General features: G+C 32.2%; 1 protein-coding gene across 1 annotated transcript in view; it reads right to left on the bottom strand.

The window, feature by feature from the left end:
* The window catches only part of Cph (BCL11 transcription factor chronophage), a 291,173-nt gene extending 271,570 nt beyond the window's left edge, over positions 1-19,603 (bottom strand). The window contains exon 1 of the mRNA XM_081771713.1: positions 18,334-19,603. Within this exon, the coding sequence (XP_081627839.1) occupies positions 18,334-18,370 (37 nt within the window). The 5' untranslated portion in view covers positions 18,371-19,603. The remainder of the gene's footprint in view (positions 1-18,333) is intronic.
* Between the last annotated feature and the right edge of the window lie 3,154 nt (positions 19,604-22,757).

The following is a 22,757-nucleotide window of genomic DNA, read 5'->3' as shown; positions in this document are numbered from 1 at the left end:
CAGTTGGAAGTAGCCTCAATAACAAATAATCCCTTCAACACTTTTTTTTTTCTTTTTATCTTAACAGTAAAATTGATATTCGCTTAGTAACTAGATAATGGGGCTTTTCTTACAAGAGAGCCGCTCGACATAACCATACTATTTAGTTGTTAATCCCAAGATACACCGGATAAGATTTAACTTATCAGCAACCTAAGCTATAAACGCTCTCAGAGGTGTAAAACTTTTTCGTCTAACACTTTACAATATGCCTGGATTATTATTTGCGCACTATCTGTAAGGATCATTGGATTCGCTATTTACGTCATCAATGGTCTGATTTTTTTTTTTTTTTTTTAAGTGCGTAGAAGGTGAGGGACACGTCCCACTATTATGCACCGAGGGTAGGAGAGACAGAGAGGATGAAAATGAAATGAAATATTTAACGTCCCATGATTATGCCCTTTAGGGTAAAGGAGTCAATAATTAAAGCAAGTGAATAATGATGGAAGAATTGGTAGAATGAGAAAGTAGGAGGAAACGGGAGTACCCCAAGAAAACTCACGAGACTAGACTAGAGATTCCAATTTGCATGGACTTCACTCGATCTCCCGTTTGCCAATCTCGATGGAATTCGCGTTCGTTAACATCAATTGAACTTGCGCTCGTCAATTTCGAAAGCACTTAAGTTCGCCAATAACAATAGAACTCTGGTTTGCCAACATGAATGGAACTCAAGTTCGCCAATATCTATTAATCACACACGTTCGCCATCGCCAACATAACTGAAACTAGCGTTCGCCAATGAAACCCGCATTACACAACCTAATTAGTATTCAGCCCCCAGAACTCAAGTTCGCCAATATCTATTAATCACACACGTTCGCCAACATTAGTGAAACTAGCGTTCGCCAATGAAACCCGCATTACACAACCTAATTAGTATTCAGCCCCCCTCCCCCCTTAACCCTCAATGGAACTCACGATGACGCTAACGTTAAGGGATTTGCACTCGCTCTCCTTAATGACATTTGCTGTTTCCAGTATCAAGAAAAACGCACTCCCACCAATCTTAATGAAACTCATACTCAATGGAACTCACACTCAGCTGAACTGGCGCTCAATTATTGAGGATAACAGCAGTTAAGCGTGACTTTGGACATCTCTGTTGTGGACACAAGTGTCTGAACGTAATAGATTGAGCAACATAGCTTAAAAAAAATTCTCCCATAAAAATATCACACTCAATATCAGTTTTAGTAATCCAATACCTTGTATATTTTAACGTAAATTCGTTTCACATCAAATCAAGTCAACCCTTATGCGGAATCATGTCAACGTTTATATTGGTGACTGTATTATGTACGTATTTTTATGTGTACGTAGAATTATGATGAAAAAAATGTGTGTAGGGTCCGACCGGACACATAAAGAAATGAAGGGGGTTTGCAAATGTCCATCTGCAGTCTCCCCTACGATATATCCCTGTCCGTCAGGTCTTAACAGTCAACGGTGAGTGTGAACATAGAAAAAAAAAAAAAAAAAAAAAGGTCAGAATTATGCATTGTATTCAAATGCAACACGTTATGATGGGAAAGTACCATATATATATACGTGCTTAAAAAATACAAAATTGTACAGAAGTTTATACATATAAAGGACAAAAAACGGAAGATCAACTGAAAATATTTGTTCAATAGCTACATTTTATACTGAAACTAAATCTTAGAGAATCAAAACGTTACGTTGAAGATTTTTAATTTGTAGCCTCCATCTAAAGACTCAAACTAAATCTTCATTTTTTTCATTCATTTAATGTAACTGAACTCTTCCTCTATTATTTTTGCTAGTTACCACTCCAGTATTCATCTGCTATTAGTAGGTAATCTAGAAAAAGAAAAAAACGTACCGATCTTAGAATCGAACATCAGAACTGCCAGACTTCATCACAGGGCTAGTGACATCTAGTGACAATAGCCGAGTGGTCTCGGGCGTTCGGCTTCTGGTTGCAAGGCGTAGTCTAATTCATCTTGAGTTTGAATTCAGCTGATGATGGACGTTGTTACCTGTGTATTCGTGTCTCAGTCGGCTTGGATTCTTGCGGCTATACAATAACATGTATTAAGAGACAACGCAGAAAATAAAGTTCCGGTTGGGGCGGTTAAAAAGAAAGAAAAAAAGTTGCTAGAGCGTGTTTCTTCTATTGCACAAAGACCCGGGCTCGATTCCAATCGGGACAGCATTGAACGCACGATAATGGTTCAGGTTCCACCCTAAACCACAAATGACAGAAAGACAAATCAATCAATCAATTAATAGGACCTGCCAATCATAGCACATGAGAGTCACTACATATATTCCATCAGTTTGGGAACTGTACGTGACTAAAGCATTGAAAATACTCGTAAATTTCAAACTTTAAAGTAGAATACATACGACTATCAAAAATTTGCCAAAAACGTAACCACCGAAGATATTTTCTTCATAGTGCAAGAAGAGCTGTAGCACAGTTGTTTTTATAGTAAATACCCTAAAATTTGTGGTATTAAAAAATTAAGTGTATTTCATCGAAATTCTTATAGTGAAACTAAATCGGACTAATTTTACTGTAAAAAATATGAAAATAGAAAAAAAGTTTATTTTTGAAAGTTGAATTAAATTCAAGATTTTAAATGAAAAAAAAAAGTCGCAGTTCATCTTAACCGGAAACAAAATATGAAACTATTTCCAAACGTAAATTTCGCCAATTTTGATACCAGAACTTACATTTTGCGAATGTCACTACACAAACTTCCGAATTTAGAAAGACGGACAGGATTATAGTTTTGAGCCATTCAAGAGAGTAGCAAGAGTTGAACTTTTAAAAATTCTTTCTCGTTCAAAATACGAAAATATTAATGAGGTGAGCCATTTAACTCTGCACGTTGACTACTTACGTACGCCTATATGCAGTATACATTAATATGTATTTTACTTGTCTGACGCCAGTAAAAAGTCAATGCTGTGCTTAAAGAAAATGGACATCTTTTTTTTTTTTAAAAAAAAAAAAATACTTATTCAGAAGACACCAATTAAGATGGACATCTACACAGGAGGCATTCAACCAATAAAATACGGATAGAAACATCGTAATACGCATTAATTAATTAATACAACACAACTACCTCTACAGGTATTTTTAACCAACCTTCAGGAGGACATAATTAAGCCGCGGAGCTCCGAAGAAGAAAGAAAAAATGAAGCGCAATATTTCAGATTAGAAACATATATATATATATATATATATATATATATATATATATATATATATATATATATATATATATATATATATATATATATATATATAAATATAAAGAGAAATGGCTATCGATTAAAATCTTATTTGACAGAAAACAATAGAGAAGTTAACCCTTCATGTTTGTGCTGAATAAAAAAAAAATATTTTTATGGACGTAGTTTTCTTTTTTTTCAAATTTTTTTCTGAAGCAATATGTCACTCATTATCCTTCCTTTACGGAAACCCTAACCCCATCTAACGTTGAGTCAAAATTATCAAAACAACGAACGCAAACGCAGAGGCAAAGATGTAAAAAAAAAAAAAAGTTACAACATAATTTACAACACAGAGCTATTAACAGATGTCGCTCATTTCACGGAAAATGGAGCAGAAAAAATATAAGAAAAGAGATTATATATAAAATGTAGGTATTCAAGACCAAACTCCGTATCTTATTTTTTTTTTTTTAACTTTTAATTTCTGTTCCTGCTTAACAGATGGCTGAACTTAACAAACTGATTATTATCAGATTTATATATATAAAAAAGTATATATAGTTTTACCTAGCGCTACGAAAAGTTAGGTAAAAATTTCCAATTTGAAAAGATTTTTTTTCTTTTTTAGAGATACAAAGGTACAATTCATCTTTCCCCCCAATTCCCCCCTCCTCAATCCCATAATTTTGTCAAATTCATGCTTTGGTATAAATGAGAATATCTCAAATGTTCAAATAAAATATGGAAAACGAGGTGCCAGCTACCTTTAGAAGTTTCGGTGGAAGAATAAGGACCCCAGAACCATTATATATATATATTTATTGTGGTACCTGCGAACAAAGAAAAAAAAATTGGCACCGTGGTTGCCAGTGGCTAAGGTTTGTCCATTTTCGCATTGTTCCCGCACCGAACGCTGAAGTAACGGTTGAATTTGACGCTTTTTATCGAGATTCTTTTTTGCGATTTTCTTTTTCTTTCTTTATTTTTAAAAAAAGAACTTTGATTTGTTCCTTTGCCGAAACTCACCGCGAGAAGACAATTAGGTTAGTATGTCTCAAGCATTTCTCGGGTTTAGGTCAAAAAATTTCATTTTTTTTAGTACTTACGTCGTTTGTTCATGCTTTTTAGATATATAAAAAGAAAATGTTAGCCTAAAGAATTTTGCGGAAACCAGATGGCCGCTGAATTATTTGTTTTTCGCACTTCTATACTATCTTGACGTTGTAAACGTAGATAATATTTCTGAATAAGATTTTTAAAAATGTACGTGATGATTAACGTTCGTAGATTTTTAGAAAATAAGAGAAATTTCGTTGCAAAACACTTGCTAACATGACCTAGGTATTGCCACTTGCAGTGATGATAGTTTGAGGAAAATTTCCCGCGACGTAGATTTAGCAAATTTTTTTTTAAGGAGGGAAAAAAGTGAGTGTTTACGAATATGAGATAAAATGGAGGGAAATTTAGTTTTTCAACAAATGTTATGCACTAAGCACTGCGGCAATATGACGAAAGATGGCATTTTTTCAAGAATCCCATACATAAGGTGACAAACTGTTTTTTTCCACAAGTCTTTCGCAGCCTGGCTTGAGGATGTCATTCATTATACAAGATAACATTGAAGTAATAAGATCTAAGCACAAATGTATCTTATGAAGATATTAGCACAGTATAGTAATCCATAGATACGCAATATTGCTCTCTTTAAAACAATATCTTAAAAAGGAAATTTTTGAGCATTCCTGAGGGAAATTTTAACATTAGGACGTAGCATCACTGATTGCCAGAATATTTGCAAAGTAATCAAAATACCGTAATTTAGTACATGAAATCAACTCAACATCAATTCTGTTTATCAAACCAAATGCCGCCGAGAAGCAAACATCGCCAATACTATTTATGAAATCAAATGTCGAGGAGCAAGTATTTTCTTAATTTCATCAATTCTATTTATGAAATCAAATGTCGTGGAGAAAGTATTTTACTAAAAGTTGACCAATTCAACTTATTAACAGTTCGTCACTTTGTGAAATCACGTGACAAGCAGTAAGCATTTTATTAAAAGTTCTGTCAATTGAATTTATGAAACCAGAAGTGGATTGATTGATTGACTGAGTGGGAAACACAAAATCAAAAGTCGAGAATCAAACAGTTTTATTAGAAGTTTGTCAATTCCGTTTATGAAACCAAAAGATGAGAAGCAAAAGTATTTTCTTAAGTTCGTCAGTAAAATTTCTGAAATCAGATTATGAGAAACAAGTAATAATTAACAATTTCGTCAAAGCACTTTCGGAATACAAATTGCAAGAACATTCTATCTTTTTAAAAAATATACTTGTATCTCATTATAGAGTCTAAGTTTGAGCAATGAAATGACCAAAAGCAAGCATTAAACTAAATATTACAACTCATTTTCGGAATAAGAATCGTGGAAAGCAAATATTCTAGTTAGTTAGCCATCTCAAGTTTCTAGAATTACATAACTGTCCGAAGTTAAACTACCAGCTTATTATTATTATTATTATTACTAGCAGCGTTCACCCCGCTTCGCTGGGGTCACCCCGGAACGCAATAAACTTTGTTACTTAGATAATTTTTACTTTTTCGCTTTCAAGTGATATGATAAAAACCATAGAAGATTGGAGTAAATGTTAACATTATATCGCCTGTCATTTATGTTAACCCGCCGAGTGACACGGTCATGTGGGTTGCATATAAATACGGTTAGATTTAGCTATGATGAGCTAACAAAGGATTTGTACGTTATGGACACTTGAATGGTCAATTATCTCAAGACACTGGTAATTGAAAATTAAAGTGATATGATAAAAACCATCTAGGGTCCAAATCTTAATAACCCCCCAAAAATGAAAGAAATTGGTTCAGCCGTATTAGCGTGATGAGCTAACAAAGGATTTGTACGTTCTCTTTTATATATATAGATTATTATTATTATTATTATTATTATTATTATTATTATTATTATAGAATCAAAGTTATGCATAAAAATTCAGTATTCAAATACAATATATATTTACTTTGTGCAAGTATGCATTGTCGTCGTATTTTCTCAAAAGAGGCAACTGAAACAAACCTTTCAATAAAAACTATATTAACAAGATAGTTTTTTAAAAAATATTTTTGTTTGCATTACGGTTTCTATAACTATTCACATTACTGTTTTATAACTAAAACATTTAATATCTATATAGTATTAAAATCAAACAATTATATTAAACTGACATTATGACAGAAGCAAAAATTATTTTAATTTGAAACTTCACCTCGAAATCAAGTTTAGGGACTAATATAGATAATCGTATTTTTTCAAGAGCTCCTTCTGGCTTAGTGATTAGAGTATGTGTCTTTGGCGTGGAAGACCCGGGTTCGATTTCCGACGGGAGCTCATGCGGTTTCGATTCCACGTTAAGCTGTAAGTCCATGTCTCATATCTGCTGAAAGGGTCGCTAAACTAAAAATCAAAACAAATCGTACTTTTTCGACTATGATGACACAAAATTTTCGTTATCAACTATCTAGTGCCTCTTTCTAACTACTTGTAACATATATTTATATTTTTAAACTACAAATGCAACGAATGCTTAGATATTTATATTTATATTTGTGAGTAAATACATTTCTTTATAAAAAAAAATCAGTGAAATTATACTGAAATGCTGGCAAATATATTGTCATTCCAACGCTTCTAATTTACGGTTATGATTTCAACACAAATACCATAAGTTGTTTTAAGATTATTACACTTGATATTTGAATATTACCCTAACGGTGTTTTATATTTCTCCGATCTTTTTTATTAGAAAATCAAATATCGGGATAGTATCTGTTTTTTTTTATATAAATATAAGGAAAATGTATTAATATTAGTATTTGGCTTTTTTTTTTTCGTCGTTCAAGTTTTATGCCCGGAAACCATGTATCTTCTAAGTATGAGGGGTAATTTCCCGCACGATGTCTAACAGACGCACCTTTTCCGCTCGACTAGCGGAAAAGTTTGCGTCAAAAGATGTTTTAACAGTCCCTTCTTATCGCTTCAGAGAGATAGGCGAAGAAACAAACAAAAAATGTGCTTTTCCGCTTGATTTATTTTATTTAAAAAAAAAGAAAATAATAGAATATTAGTCCATCTCTATGTTATAAAAATAAGGAAAGGGAGTTCCTGTTATGTAAAAATAATATAATTCTAAAGACTAGCACTTTTCTTCTTTTTTTAAAAATTGTAATGATTCGATAACTTATCTTGATTTCAACTTCTACATAGGTAGTTTATTGTTTTATATCAAATATTCCGCGAACAGTTATGCGTGCGTAGTTGTTGGTCCATTCAATTTCTAGTAAGGAAAGTGATGTTTATAAACACTTAACCTGACCAAGAACGTCATGAGAACGAAACTAATAATTGAATAAGTAACTTACAAATGTTGAATTTTAAAATAAAAATTTATATAATATTCTTTTTTCCAAAAGTTATTATTTAGTTTGCTCATTTACTTGCGTATTACTAACGATCCAGATATGAATCTCAAGAAGACATTATTATACACAGTAACAAACTATAGAAAAGGATAACAATTTACTTCTCTAAAGTAGGAAGGTAAGTAAGATCAAATATTCCAAAATAGAAGTAGACGCTATACACGCACAGGAAATACAAGAATTTAATAATTCATAGAGAATTAAGAAAAAATGAGTAAAATGAAGGTTTTACATATACGTATGCATTTTTTTTTTTTTAAAAAAAGAATTATCACGATCTAACTGCATTTAGAAAAATCTATATTACTGTAGGGCTGTTACAAAAGAGTGAGGCTCGCGCTTCACTGTCCTAAATAAGATTCGTGTTAACTCGAACTTGCGCTCGTTAATAACGTTGCCCACGAGACAATACGAGATTTTTTTGTCTCGTCTCGATTCTCGAAAGGCGTCTCATCTCGTTTTGTAAATTTATGTACAAAATGTATGTCTTGATTTTATTCTTAATTTCATCTAAAAGTTACCAGAATCCTTCAGTGTTATGAGAGGTTCACTCAAGGGTGTGGTATAACAACATGTAAGCCGTATTTATTATTCGAGTATCTTGTCTAATGACTTGCGTTATCTTTGAACGTTGATAAATGTTCTTCATCATGTTCGTGCGATCACTTTATCAACTTATCGTTTTTATACTATGAATCATATAACACTAAAAACAGAGCTTAAAATCTAATTTTTTGAGTGAACTAGTGAGACTCACGACACTCGAGAAATTTCTCATTTCGTGTGTATCACCATTTTCGATTGAGCCCTAGTACTGAGCTGGCGAACTTAGATATCTTTTACAAATATCGAGAAACAGTATTGGAAGGAAACCGGAAAGGATTATATGTATGTTAAAAGACATATTCCTAGCATTTGCATGGCTGGAGTAAGATTTATCAATGAAATGATAAGTTCTTTTTCTTTCTTTTTTTTTTTTAATTCGAGAAGAGATCAGATACCAGTCAATTTTCGTTCCATTTCCGAGACGAGAAATTTCGTGACTCTCATAAAGAATGCGACTTCACCCAAATGTTACTGATTTATAGTATAAAAATTAACAAATGATTGTACGAACGATAATATAGGGCATTAATCAATGTTTAAAGATACACAAGTCATTACAGAATATACCCCAATAAGAAATATGATTCTAAATGTATTTATATTATACATACACACACACACACACACACACTTCGTGGCCGTCTCGTGACGCGAACTTCTTGACGAAATTAAGAAAAACGTCTGGGGCACAAATTTTGTACGTAAATTTAGGAAAAGATACGAGAAGAGCTTTTCAGGAATTGAGACGAGACAAGAAAGATTTTTTCCGAATCGATATGAGACGAGACTTCTACTAAATTAATGACAAGGGACAATAAAACTTTATTTCGTGTCTCATTTCATCACGCAGACAACACTAGTTAGGAAAACTGAAGAAAAGACTATTTGAATATTAACCGACCGACTACTGGAAGTGAACCCAGGACTGTTCAATCATACACAAAAGAGGATAACCATTTATTTCTCTAACGTAGGAAGGTAAGTAAAATCAAATATTTCAAAATAGAAATAGACGCTAAGCACACACAAGAAATGCAAGAATTTAACAATTCGTAGATAATAGAGAAAAATTGAGTAAAATAAAGGTTTTACATACACGTTTGCATTTAAAAAAATAAGAATTATCACGATCTAGCTGCATTTAAAAAAAATCTATATCACTGTAGGACTAAGTTATAAAAGTTATGATAAAGGAGTGATAGTCTTTCAGAAAAATATTACATATACAGAAAAAATACAAAATAAAATACAAGAGCATTTAAGCACAAGGTATAATTTGTTTGTAAGTCCGATGTTCATAATATCGAATCCATACATTAAAAAAAGTATAAATTAATTATAGAATCGGAATTACAACGTAGCGTTCTGTGACTATACTATATTTTTTAAAAAATACCTTAAAAAGTGAATAAATATTTTCTCAAAGTTGTTCACATGAAAATTGCCTTTAAAAAAAAGAGATATTAAGGGGGGATAATTGATGGAAAGAGTATTTGTAAACACTCCTTTGTAAATGCTTTTTTAATCAAACATATACTCCCCGTTAATTTTCAAATACTTATGGAATTTCTATATTAGGTTTATTGACATTTTTCTGCTTTGAAAAGGTATGCCAAAATTGTGATATCTAAAGTAGTTACCAAGTTATTATTATAACGTAAATAAAAAATCAGTAGCTCTTTTCCACGGTAAAAAAAATACATAATTTTGAAAGTATAACTTTAACGTTGAGTTGCTAAATATTGGATATTATTTTTTAATATAAGGAGATTAAATAAATTATTAAAATGCAATACAAAGTAATGATTTTTTTAAAAAAAATCACTAGCTTGACATCTACATTAAAATTAATAATACACTATTTTTTTTTATAAAATTATGGATTCATTTAGTGGATTAATACGTAAATATTTGTAATCCACAATTTACTGTAATATCTACAAATTTTGCGTCAATTTCTAACCAATAATTATTTTTATTTATTTATTTAGCGTTCCTTTTCAGGACAGGAAGTGCATGACAAATAAGAGTTCAAGGTGGAATCCAAACCGCTGAGAATTAAACCCAGGATCATGTGTATCAAAAGCACAACGCTGTTACTAGATTAGTGGATAGGGCAGCACGAAAATTAAGATTTATTTCATATGTATAAGTTGTAGATTAAACTAACAGTATTTTTCTCTAAATTTGTTAAAAGTTTCATATGAATATTGAAATAGCTTTTATCAAAAAACACAGAATTATTAATAACAAATAATACTTGGTCATTAGTAAGATTGATATTTTATAGTAATTGTTAACATTGTCAATTAAAAACAATTACCTATATCCAGGGGTAAAAGTGGATCTGAAAAGGTAGGAGGACGGTAGGTAGCGGCATGACGTCACGCCGTTCCCCCAGCCTATCTTCGCCCATTGTACTTTTTTTTTAGAAACGGGTACGCCGTACATATTTTTTCGAGGTGGGGGTACGGCATACTCCCGCGTTCTCCTTCACTTTTACCCCTGCCTATATCAATAATTCATAACTATTCTTTATATCAATAAGGGGTAATAATTATTCGTATTAATTAACTATTATTATCCGTTATTAAAAATAATTCCTTATATCAATTACTCATCAAAATTGTTTATATCAATTTATTGATATCAATTTAATGTATCAATAATAGATAACCATTTATTATAAAAATAATTGATTGAAAAATTACTATTTCCATGCCCTATGTTAATAATCGATTAAAAAATTCTTCTTTAGAACTAAGTTACGAACTTTCGAAGATCATTCAGCTGATTCTTCACTGATAGTTGCGGCGATTAACGAAAGAAATAACTTAGTTGTTAATACAAAAAAATAGCTTATGTGTTGATAACTCATAATTCATTTTCTCCAACAACTTTAAATAAATCAGACCAAAAACAGAGAACACGTTATACTTAATAGACGGAAAATTTATCTTACTTGTAATAACATTTCATGAATTTTCCGAAAATTAATATTAATAATTTTAACACATAATGCTATTTTAGTGTATTATAGAAATAATTTCAAATATAGTTACTTGCTATTATTATTATTGTTTTGAAACACATCTCTGACAGTTTTTGAAATAAAGTTGGAACGAGTCGTGCTGGAAATGAAACATATATTTTCCCTTATTTGTTGGTTGCGTTTAAATTTAGCGTTTCCTTCCAGAACCGAAACTATATGAAATGTGGTCGTGCGGCTTAAGTTAGGATCCGAACCACATGAGCTCCAGCCGGGAATCGAAGCCGGGTCCCCCTTATTTGTATTCGTGTGAAAGTCAATTTAGCAATATAAACAAGTTGTCTATATTTTAACCTAAGTGAATAATATAATAATAAGTCATTTAGAAATTCCAAGTTTATTTTGTTTGTAAAATAAAATCTATATTTTTTTCCTGAAAAGTTCCTGTCTTGTACCGTATATTTGTAACCATATTGCTATCGCATAGTCCCATAAATTAGTTAATTATAAATATTTGAAACGAAATACCTATTTGAGTTTGTTAGAGTTAAAAAAGTGCAGGATGTTTAAGTTCTAAAAATATTTGATAATAATACAATGTCAATGTGTTATATACATCAACTTCTTTATGATAGATGACCCAACTTACTTCTCAGGTGTACTGTAGTAAATTGAGTCGACATCTTAAGAAGCTAAGTAGCTTCATAACACTAATTAAAAATTAGTTATAATCTTCTTAGTTTCTTAATGAACCATATTTGATGTAAACTTAAGAACTTATCAACAAAGCAATTACAGCTGAAGACTTATTAAAAGATTTATACACGCCTCTAATTGTTTGCTTATTCGAAATTTAATGTTTGTTTCCAGCACCAAAGGTTATGTTATCTAGTTCTACATTTAGTCAAATTCCTTGAATCTATCAATTCAGGAATTGAACCCGGGTTTCCAGCACCAAAGTTAAGAATATTTTTATTTCCAGGAATATATTTGAATTTTATAATATTACATAACCACTTGAAAGTAACGACATTTTTTGTTGTCGTTTTTGTTTTCAGAAAGTATATTTGTATATGTGAAGTAAGCTTCAATGGTTTCAAAAAAATCAATACCAGAAATAAACCGATGTTCATAAATAATGCGACAGTAATACAACCGTAATAGCATTTACAGATATTGATTTTATAATGTAAAGATGTTTTTACTTTTTTACTTCTCGTATTATAGCAGAAATAGCATTTGTATTATAATGCATAGAATTTTAATCTTTGCATCCTATTTTTAATCTTTTAGATGACTTTTTCTTAATCTCAAGCATTCACTATCTACTTAAAACAGTTCCAACAAAATCATTATATGATTCTTATAAAACCATTTTTTTATCCCATTACACTTTTATATACATAATTAGAAATGAATATAATTATTATAAATTTTGCTAGCTTTCATTTTTATCTATTTTGAAAAAGTTCCACAGAATAAGAAACATTTATTTTTACTAGCAGAAAAAATACTTGCTTCTTCCCTCTAGATGGCTCTGCATGCTTCTAACCCTCGTCTATTGGGGGTGCTTGTGGCTGTCCTGCTGTGGATCAACCCCCGCATCACTACAGCGCCTCGACCGCCATCTATTAACGAAAATCGGAACTTTTCGGAAACTTTGTGCTTTCCCGTTTGTGTTTTGTGTCATACGAGCTTACGCAGGCGGCGCTTTTTACACATGCGCCGTTAAGTTCTTGTGGGGGGAGGGGGTTATATAAAAGATAAATCCATTAAAAAAAATGAAAAATTCTCTTTTTCTGTTCTACCTCTAGAATTTCCCTGTAATTACTCAGTACTCTGTTGATTGTTATTAACAGCAATATGCTATTCGTCACAACAAATTATGTGAATGAAATTATTTGACATAATCGATATTAGGAACATTACAGCGCAAATAAAAAAAAGTAACTGTTTAATAAAAGTATTACCGTACTATTGTGCGATGTTTATTAAATTAATAAAATGTCATACATTATATTTTGTATAATAAAATAATAAAATTACATACCCAGTCTTTTGTAGGAAAGTACAGGAAGACCATTTTCTTTGTAAATAACGTTTGGCCGTAATTGAGGCTCGAACAATTATTTTTTCTTTCTTTTTCTAAGTTTCGTCATTAATACTGTTCTACAGGCAAAATCTACGAGTATTTAACAAATAAAACTACAGTTGGATAGTTTATTTCTGTTTCTTTTTGAGCTAAACAATAAAGCAAGACGAAAAACAGGAGGGAATCATTACACACACTCCTAAGTAATAATAATAATAATAATAATAATAATAATAATAATAATAATAATAATAATAATAATAATAATAATAATAATAATAATAATAATCTTATCTCGCGCATTCTCGTTCATTTATCAATAACTTTATAAAAGAAAACAAATTTAAGCACGGCATTGGGCAAATTATTACTAGTTATACTTTTATTTATTTATTTACTACACCACAGAAAACTGTGGTCGAAATTAATTCGTTTCGACGTTGTTGATAAAGAAACATGGGACAGGTATGCAATTTTGTTCGTGCCTGTAAAAAGTCAAAATTTAAACAAAAAAAGTACTTTTGGGTTGTAACTGACACTTTAAAAGTAAGATTAATATGTTAGTAGGATATACATATGTAATACATTGTAGATATGTTTATCCTATTCTATTTTTGAAACATTTACCAAAACGTAGAAAAGAAAATTTACAGGGACTTGCTCTATATACTAGTTAGTTGACATCACGAAGTGTCAATTTTGGTAGGTACTGTATGTACAGTATATTGTAGAAAAAACGTGAAATACTGACAACTTTCTTTCTTTCTACTGGATGGTTCGTTGTTGTTGTCTCTGTTAAAGCCTCTTTACCCTCTTTTCAGAGAACACATACACTTCTTTTTTTATCATCATGCACACACACAGATACACACATAAACTTGCTCATAGGGACAAAGGGTGAAATATAGAGGGAACTGGTCGGTCGAAAGGTTTTGCGGGCCTTGTAAGTATATATACACGACTAGACACAAAGAATTCTACTACAACACAACAGGTAGATTAGGTGTTAACATTTTTTTTTCTTTCTCCCTGCTTCAAAGAAGTTTTGACCAGTCTGTCGGACGGTCAGTCAGTCCATCATTTTAAAAAGCCACTACAAATTGAGTGTTGTAAGTAACTAGAAAGGCAAGAGTCACACACACAACATACATGAACTACTTGAAAAACAGGGTGGTCGCTAGAAAAGAAGGACTAGAGACTAGAAGGAAAAAAAGGGGGAGTGATAATGGTGGTCTTTCAAGAAGCCGAAAGAGAAGAAGAAACGAAGGGGCACTTTTTTTGTTAGAATTACTTTTCTTATTTAAAAAAAATACCGCAAGTGGTCTTATGTTGCGCTAATGAAGACGTAACTTAGGTGCAATAAATATGCAATCGGGAGGATAAGCAAGTTTTGACATCCGGAAAATGTAACCGCATAAAAGATCACTCCCGTAAAGATTTATATTTTTTTGTATGTAAACGGGCAAGTAAGACTTCTCGCTTATTTTTTTTTTTTGTTATATGTGTGAATGCATGTCCCTTAAACTACCTGTGTTTTAAGTTCACTTTTATTTAGCACTCCCAGTAAGCGGTGACTTATGGACTGATTTTCAAAAGTTTTTACTGACCCCCTATACAAAGGGTGGACATAAGTTTTTTTTCGTTTCTTTCTTCAAGCAAGGTAGGACATAGTTCTCTTCTTCCCTCTCCCTCCCGCAAAATGCAACAAAAAAAGAAAGAACTCAAGAACAACCTTAACACAATGACCAGTAGCAAATAACATAACTTGAACTGTCTTAACGTTTGGACTTTTTTTTTTTCGTGTATGAAGGTATAGGGCCGGACTACATGTCAAAAAGTCATAGGTAGTTACAGTGACCACAAAGGCTATATAGAGGGCTTAAACGTACCCTAAAGAATAAAGAGTTTTTTTTAAACGAATGTTAATGCTATAAATAGCCAGAGTGGGTAAATATTTTATGTAAAAATGTCGTCACACAATGCATCAGCGTTACGAAACAAAATTTATTATGCATCCATCGCGACTGCATAACCTGCATAGTTTTTTTTTTTCAAATATGTACACTTCATTACAGACAGTTCATATATATTTAAAATTAATTCTCACGCATCTTTCATTATCCGAATCAATAATTTGAATTTCTTTTCTTCCTTTAATATTTAATTCTATTTACAATGTGAATGCAACTTCTTTTCAATTAGTGATATAACATTTTTAATGAATTAATTTGTAAAATCATATCATTGTCCTTTATCAATTAACGATTTGATGATCAATTTAATAATTACATTGACAGTGTCAATTGGCATTGTAACAAAGATAAGTACATGTACTTTCCTTTCATAAATATATCAATAAAATGGGGGAGGGGAAACCGCTAATACAAAATTAATTACATATTATTCTTGCAAGATTAAACGTCATAATATGATTACAAAAACAATATTTATGTACAAAGTTTCTGTTGTAGGGTTGTGATAAATGATGAAGTTGAATTTGATAGGCTTTTTTTTTTAAAAAAAAAAAAAAATATTTCAATAAGCTGTTATAAATGGTAGAACTGAATCTAACGGTAAATGAACTCAGGACTTGTTAAGCCATATAGGCATCGATACTAAAATTTTTTAATAATACTGATTGAATCTGTATCCAGTTTAAACTTGTTGTTTCTGTAGATACAATAATATATTTACTCAACAACTAATTTATAGTGTATTTATAAAGAAGAAATCTACTGATTTTTGTTACATTACACAAATTAAAATTAAAAAAAAAAAAACTAGAATTAAAATCTAGAACTAGAATTTCTACATCGAAACAAAACTTTTAACGTTACTGTAAATTTTTTCCCTGATTTTTTTAAATTTAAAAATTTTCTTAATATATTGCACAATAATTAAAATAAAAATTTATTTCTTAAGAAGAAAGGCAAGTACTTGTAATTTTTACTTCACTTATACTTTTTAGTACTAAAATAAAACTTAGCAGAATATAACCTTTACTATTTTCTGTTTTTCTAGATTTTCTGAGCTGCGATATTTAGTTGTTGTGAATATATTAATATTTCTACTAAATAATCAATCTTTACGTGGTCTGATTACACTGTGGTAAAATTTACAATCACAATAATATATTTATTTGGAGTCTTTTTTCTAACTTACTAATTTAAACACGTCACATGATTTTTACGAAATCTGATTTATTTAAAAGTGAATAAGCATGATTATTGAATAGTAAATTAAACAAGCAAGTAAGCATCATTTTTTTAAAAAAAAAAATACTTTCATTTCAATTAGAGATGGGCAAGCAATTCAGAAGGTAATGCCGTCTCTATAGCCAGCGATGTAAAAGATTTATTAGAATCAAGAAACATCTGAATTAGCCGTAGAATATTGTAGATAATTATGAATACAAGGTATAATGTTAATAATTCACTACATTATGTTGCGCATATACAATAGACAATATATATGCTATTGCAATAATCTAATTCAGCAATCATTAAAAAGATGTACAGTTCATTTCAAGTGTTTTACAATATATAACATTCTTATAATATGTTTTCTATAACTTGTCTTCAAGCTCTTGAGAAGACAATATTGATAAAATGTTTACCACGAAAAACAAGATTAAAAAAAGTGACATCTCTTATAGACATTTCAGCAAACATCGGTTCAATTGTTTAGTCTGTGTTAACACAGAACTTCCTATTCATATTAAATAATCTTGATCTTTTATTTATTTATTTATTTTTGAAATTTTAAAAATATTTTTTCTTAAGAGCTCCTAACTGATCTTCGTATGTTATATTTTAAACTAAAGGTTATGAATATAGAAATTAAGATTTGATAGTAAATGTATTGAAATTGTGTTTGCAATATGCACAAAGTTTTACAACATGATTTTGTTCGAAAAAGAACTGATATATTATTTACTGTAGTTGATGTGGGAAAAAAAAAAGTATATTTGGAATGCACATGACATTTTTACGCTAGAAATTGCTGTCCGACTGCATCCTTGTTGCGTGTGCTCTTCTCAAACTACGTATTAGACCAGAACTGGTTAAGTGCTAAACTTGGGAGACGACCCGCCGACGTCGCGACGTTGACTTGCATGAGGGCGGCATTTGCCGATATCACAAAGACGCCCCCTAAAACAAGGGAAGTATCGCTCACTACGAGAGGAGGAACTAACACAGAGCATCATGCTGTCTTGGGGTACAAACGAATACATCCCCGTTAGGCCAAAGACAATCAATGATTCTCGTCTTTCACGCTTATACTTTTTTTTTTCAAAAAAATAATTTGTCTAATTACAATGTTAAACTTCTTTATAATTTTTATCTTGCAACAGAAAGTGTATTTTAACATTATTGATATTTTTTTTTAAAAAATACTACAACTGTAGAAGAGAAAAAGTTTTGTTAAAAAACTTGGAAGTTCAATTCTGTTGAATATTAATTAAGAAAACGAAAACGTTTTTTTCTTTTTTTTTTAAGAAAAAATGGATCCACGTGACAAACTTCGGGAGAAATCGGTACCGAGGAACACCCATTTCGCCCCCCTTGCACCGCGTGCCCACACTTTCTTAAAATTTACATTTCTTTCTTTTCACAATCTCCGCGAAAACATGAAGATTAAAAAATAATTGAAGACGGTAAAGGGGGGGGGAGGGAGGGGGATAAAAGAAAGGACCAGATACAACAAACTCGCGAACTCACATTGATATTTAGTGGGAAAATAAAACATGCGTTTTAACACTTATAAAAAGCAAGACTATAAACACGCACCTATTATAAAGCAAGGGTTACAATTATGCACAGATTGCTTTAGGATATTTTTCAAAAGAAATAAAAAAAACATAGGGCGAAAAACCAAAATTTAGCACACTTACCTTGAGCGATACGAACTGCTGGCATCTTAATCCTCATGGTGAATCGGATATTAATGACAATCACTTATGTCCTTGATGATCTACGTTTTTTCTTCTTACGAAAAATCCAAATTGAAAAAAAAAATAACTTTTGGTGATCAAAAAATAACACTTCGTTTTTGTAAAATAAAAAAACTAATGATGTAAGTTCATAAATTTTTAATAATTAACGGTTTTACTTTTTCTTGTTTATTTTTATCTCTCGCTTCTTCCTTTTTTTAAAAAAAAAAATAAAAAATCACTTATCGCTGTCACTTAAACAAGGGGAACGAAAACTTTAGGGATTCGTTTGATAACAAGCGTAGTTCGTCCGCCGCGATAAACAGAACTGGTCAGTTTACGATGTTATCAATCCCACAACTAAATAATAATAATAACAGAAAAACAGAACTTAGGACAAAAAATCTTCTTGCTTCTTTCAGCTTGATGGTCCTCTTCTTCCTCGGAACGTATCAACAACAACAACAAAAATAATAATTTTTGGCAAACTTGCTTTTTTTATGTTACTTTGAATTCTTTACAGGAAAAAAATATTGCACTTGTTAAGAAAACGCATTGTTATTAGTAATTATTATTTTAACGATGCCATTATTTTATTTTGCGCTCCGGTGATAATTCAATAATACTGTCCACTTTTCGAGAACACAGTCTGTGGGGCGGCCGCCCCGCGGAGCGGGACATGATCTCTTCTCAAAACAAACACCACTTTATCTCAGCCTGGTCACCCGTCGACCATCAGACCACACGGCGGGCTGGGTCTCAACTGGTCGTCTGCTAAGTTCGCCCTTGCCGGCCGTGGCCCTATTCGGCACGGATCGACTACACCTTCGGCTTGCGTCGGCTCGGGCAGTCACACTGGCCCATCTGCCTGCCTACTCTGTGGACGCCTCGACGTTCTCTCGACTCGGCCGAGGGTCTTCGTGTTGGCTGACTTGTCCGCTGGGCGGCGCCAGTGTGGCAGCGCGCTGGGTCCGTATATCGCTCTCTCCCACACGCACACATACACACACATATGTATGTCGTACACAAAGTTACACGCACAAATATTGGTTAATTTATCCACATCACATCGATAGGACACTTCTTTGCACAGCTTGTCAATTCGCTAGTCTAGAAAAAAACTGAAAACTAATATGGATATATTGCGATAGGCTGATAACACTGTTCTCATAAACCACTAAATAGCACTTTTGGCGACCAAATAGCTTTGACACTTCTCTTCAAGATGTGAAGTATGGTTCGGGCCACGGCTAAACGGATAAGAAGCGAAAACGTATGGAAAGAGGACAGTCTCTTGCTACTAAGACAGCCAACCTGACGTCACAATATGGGCGGGGTCTATAAACACACTCACACACATACATATACTACACATATAAACATACAAAGTCATGTATTATATACAATGTTACAGACATGTTCGATAACACCACAGGTAAGGCAGATAGACACACACAAGTGAGAAAGAGTAATTTCTCACCCTACTTTGCGAGAAGTCATTTTTATTATTGTTTTTTTCTGTGCTTGCTGTGACTGATATAGAAAACTAGCAAATCCTTCAGTTTTATGACTGTTGACCCGCCTATTTCTTGGCACAATTCTTGCAATGATCACAGAAGCCGCCGTCATGATTCATTGTGCAATAAAAAAAAATCGCTCAGAACTACGTCAAACTTCAAATTGAAATAAATTGTGCGATCTTTTGTCTTCTATAAATACGTGAAGACCTCTTTTGTTTCCCTGTTTCTGGATTTTTTGATAACATTTTTTCAAAATGAATGATGAAATTATACTTTGAGATCAACAGTGACAATATGTGTAAGCCATTCTTTCGTGTTCTTCTTGCGTGGTGCAGCACAGGAAAGTGACGAGATCCTTATTTTTGAACACAGTAGCTTGGCTAATGTCGGTCTGGTGATAAGGAAACGGAAAAGAAATGTTCCGGAAACAAACAAATCACGATTTAGTCAGTCAAGAATGTTTACTTATTATTATTATTATTATTATTATTATTATTATTATTATTATTATTATTATTATTATTATTATTATTATTATTATTATTATTATTATTATTATTATTATTATTTATGTACCCAAATTGTTCATACTTCAACGTGCATCTTTGATGCGTGTTGTCTAAGGTTCGAGACTTTGTGTGCACTAGAGTTACAAATTTAGGTAATGCTCCTGTATTGTAGAGGAATGAGGAAGTCATTTGAACCTCGAAATAACGAATTTTGGTGCAAAACGATAGGAATAAGTGTGAGGTTAAACTCAGAAACCCTCTTGATACGCCATTGGTGATATTCACTGGCGCAAATTCCGGGGATTGAGGGGAACATGTCTCCTCCAATCTTGTAACTGGGGGACTGTCTCCCCAATAATCCGATTTGAAATGTGTTTTTTTGGAGAGAAACGTGATGATTTGTATCCGACTGCCACAAAAGAAAGTGAGATGAAATTGATATTCCTTGCTGTTTAATATACAACAGGATATGCTGTTTAATATGCTGTTTAATATATAATATTCAGCTCAGAAATCTTTCCGTAATATGATTTTAATCTCTCCCCTCTCCCAGAATAATCCTCAAATCTGCCCGCCTCCCAATGTTGAAGACAACTCTGCTCCCCTGATACTCCACAACGTTGTTTTCCAACTTCATAAATATTTTAAATATCAATTAAAAAAAAAAAAAAAGTTTATGGGAACGGTCTTACCTGTTCCCCCCAATGTTGAAAAGACAGATTTGTGCCGATGGTGATATTCAACCTTTTTTCCGCGTAGCTCTAGCGATACTTTCTATTCAGCGCGCACCCCTAGATCTAAGCTATCCTTAATTCAAATTTTATCAGAAATAAATATTAGAATGTATTATTTATTGATGAAATGACTAAATTTTACTATAAACAGGAGAATCACGTTATAAATTTTAGTAGAAGTATGTTACAGTTAGTATGCAATAAAATCCTAAATAAACATTCTGAACTCAAAAATTTTTGACTTGTTAATGATATAGCTGAACTTGTTTTGTGCATAACAGCTTCTCAATTTATGGCTGAACGTAGCTAACTTTAACTTTTATCTAGCCTCCTAAGAAGTTATCGCCTACTCCTGGGAGCATAACTACTCTAGGTTGAATATCACTGAAATAGTTAACCTGGAATTTTTAGTATTGAATATATGAACCAAACAAGAAGCTAGCATACCCAATACTTGTATTTTCATACCCAAGATGTTTATTATTATTATTATTATTATTATTATTATTATTATTATTATTATTATTATTATTATTATTATTATTATTATTATTATTTCACTAACTAATCCGGCTTAAAACGGACATCTTCATATTGTGGTGGGTCGTCAACACTAATATGAAGAATTGTATCCTTATTCGTTTTGAGGATTTGTTGCTGCGTGAGTTGAAGATGGAAATGCTCAATTTATCTGTTTTCTTGATATATTCCTTCCTGAGAAGATCTTGGCACAGTGGTAGAGCGATCACCTCCGGATCCCTGCAACATCTCCGGATTCAAGCGTGGTCGTGGTTCGGAACAGAGTCAGTGGGGTCCAGATCCTCCGAAAACTAAGGAGAGACATAATAAATGAATGTTATGCCTAATAGGAGTTTCATGTTTTATTTTATGTTATTACAAAAATATGGTTGTATTTCGTTTAGAATATGAAATATTGGCATATTAAATATATTAAATAAATGACTGAGATTTTTCGCTTTTACTGTACACAAGAAATTGCACATTATTTAAAGCACACAATCTACTGTTATTTCTTATAGAGTGTTTTAAAAAGATTATCTATCAATGAGATTATTCTTATCCCTCTCGTAGAGCAAGAAAAAGAAATTCAACGTATAGAAAATTTAAAAGTGATAAAAGTTGAGTCCTCCCATAGCCCCCGAAATGAAATTTCTGTCTACAGCCCCGTTCGAAGCCCACGTTAATATTGGATCTTGTCCTTCATAACCTGGGTGTTGCATAATGATATAAAACGCACTAACTCACTTATAGAGAGAACTAAACTAACCACTGGCGTGACAGACCTTTCTGAGCTTCAGCCGCTCAAACGCCATCTGTTAGCGACCGGCTGAACTATGTCCAGTCTAGCGAACATGTGGTCTCAGGGATGGGCACGAAATTCAAGAAATTCGAGACTCGAGACTAGCCGGTTGGCATCACTACTCGGGTTGGGCTTCTACTTGGGCTCAAAAATTCGACCGTGCAGGTCGCAGCCTTGATGGGAAGAACTACAGTAATACTTATATTGGTGCTCACGACATTTGAGGCTGGCTTACATTTCTCATGACTTTCGCTTTCACTCTAATTAGTCAATGATTTCAAAACGAGTTAAAACGAGCTAA

Source organism: Thermobia domestica, chromosome 9 (genome assembly GCF_964235325.1).
Source record: "Thermobia domestica chromosome 9, izTheDome1.hap1.1, whole genome shotgun sequence".
In the NCBI taxonomy this organism is placed as follows: Eukaryota; Metazoa; Arthropoda; class Insecta; order Zygentoma; family Lepismatidae; genus Thermobia; species Thermobia domestica.
This window is presented reverse-complemented; position numbering and strand designations above follow the sequence as displayed.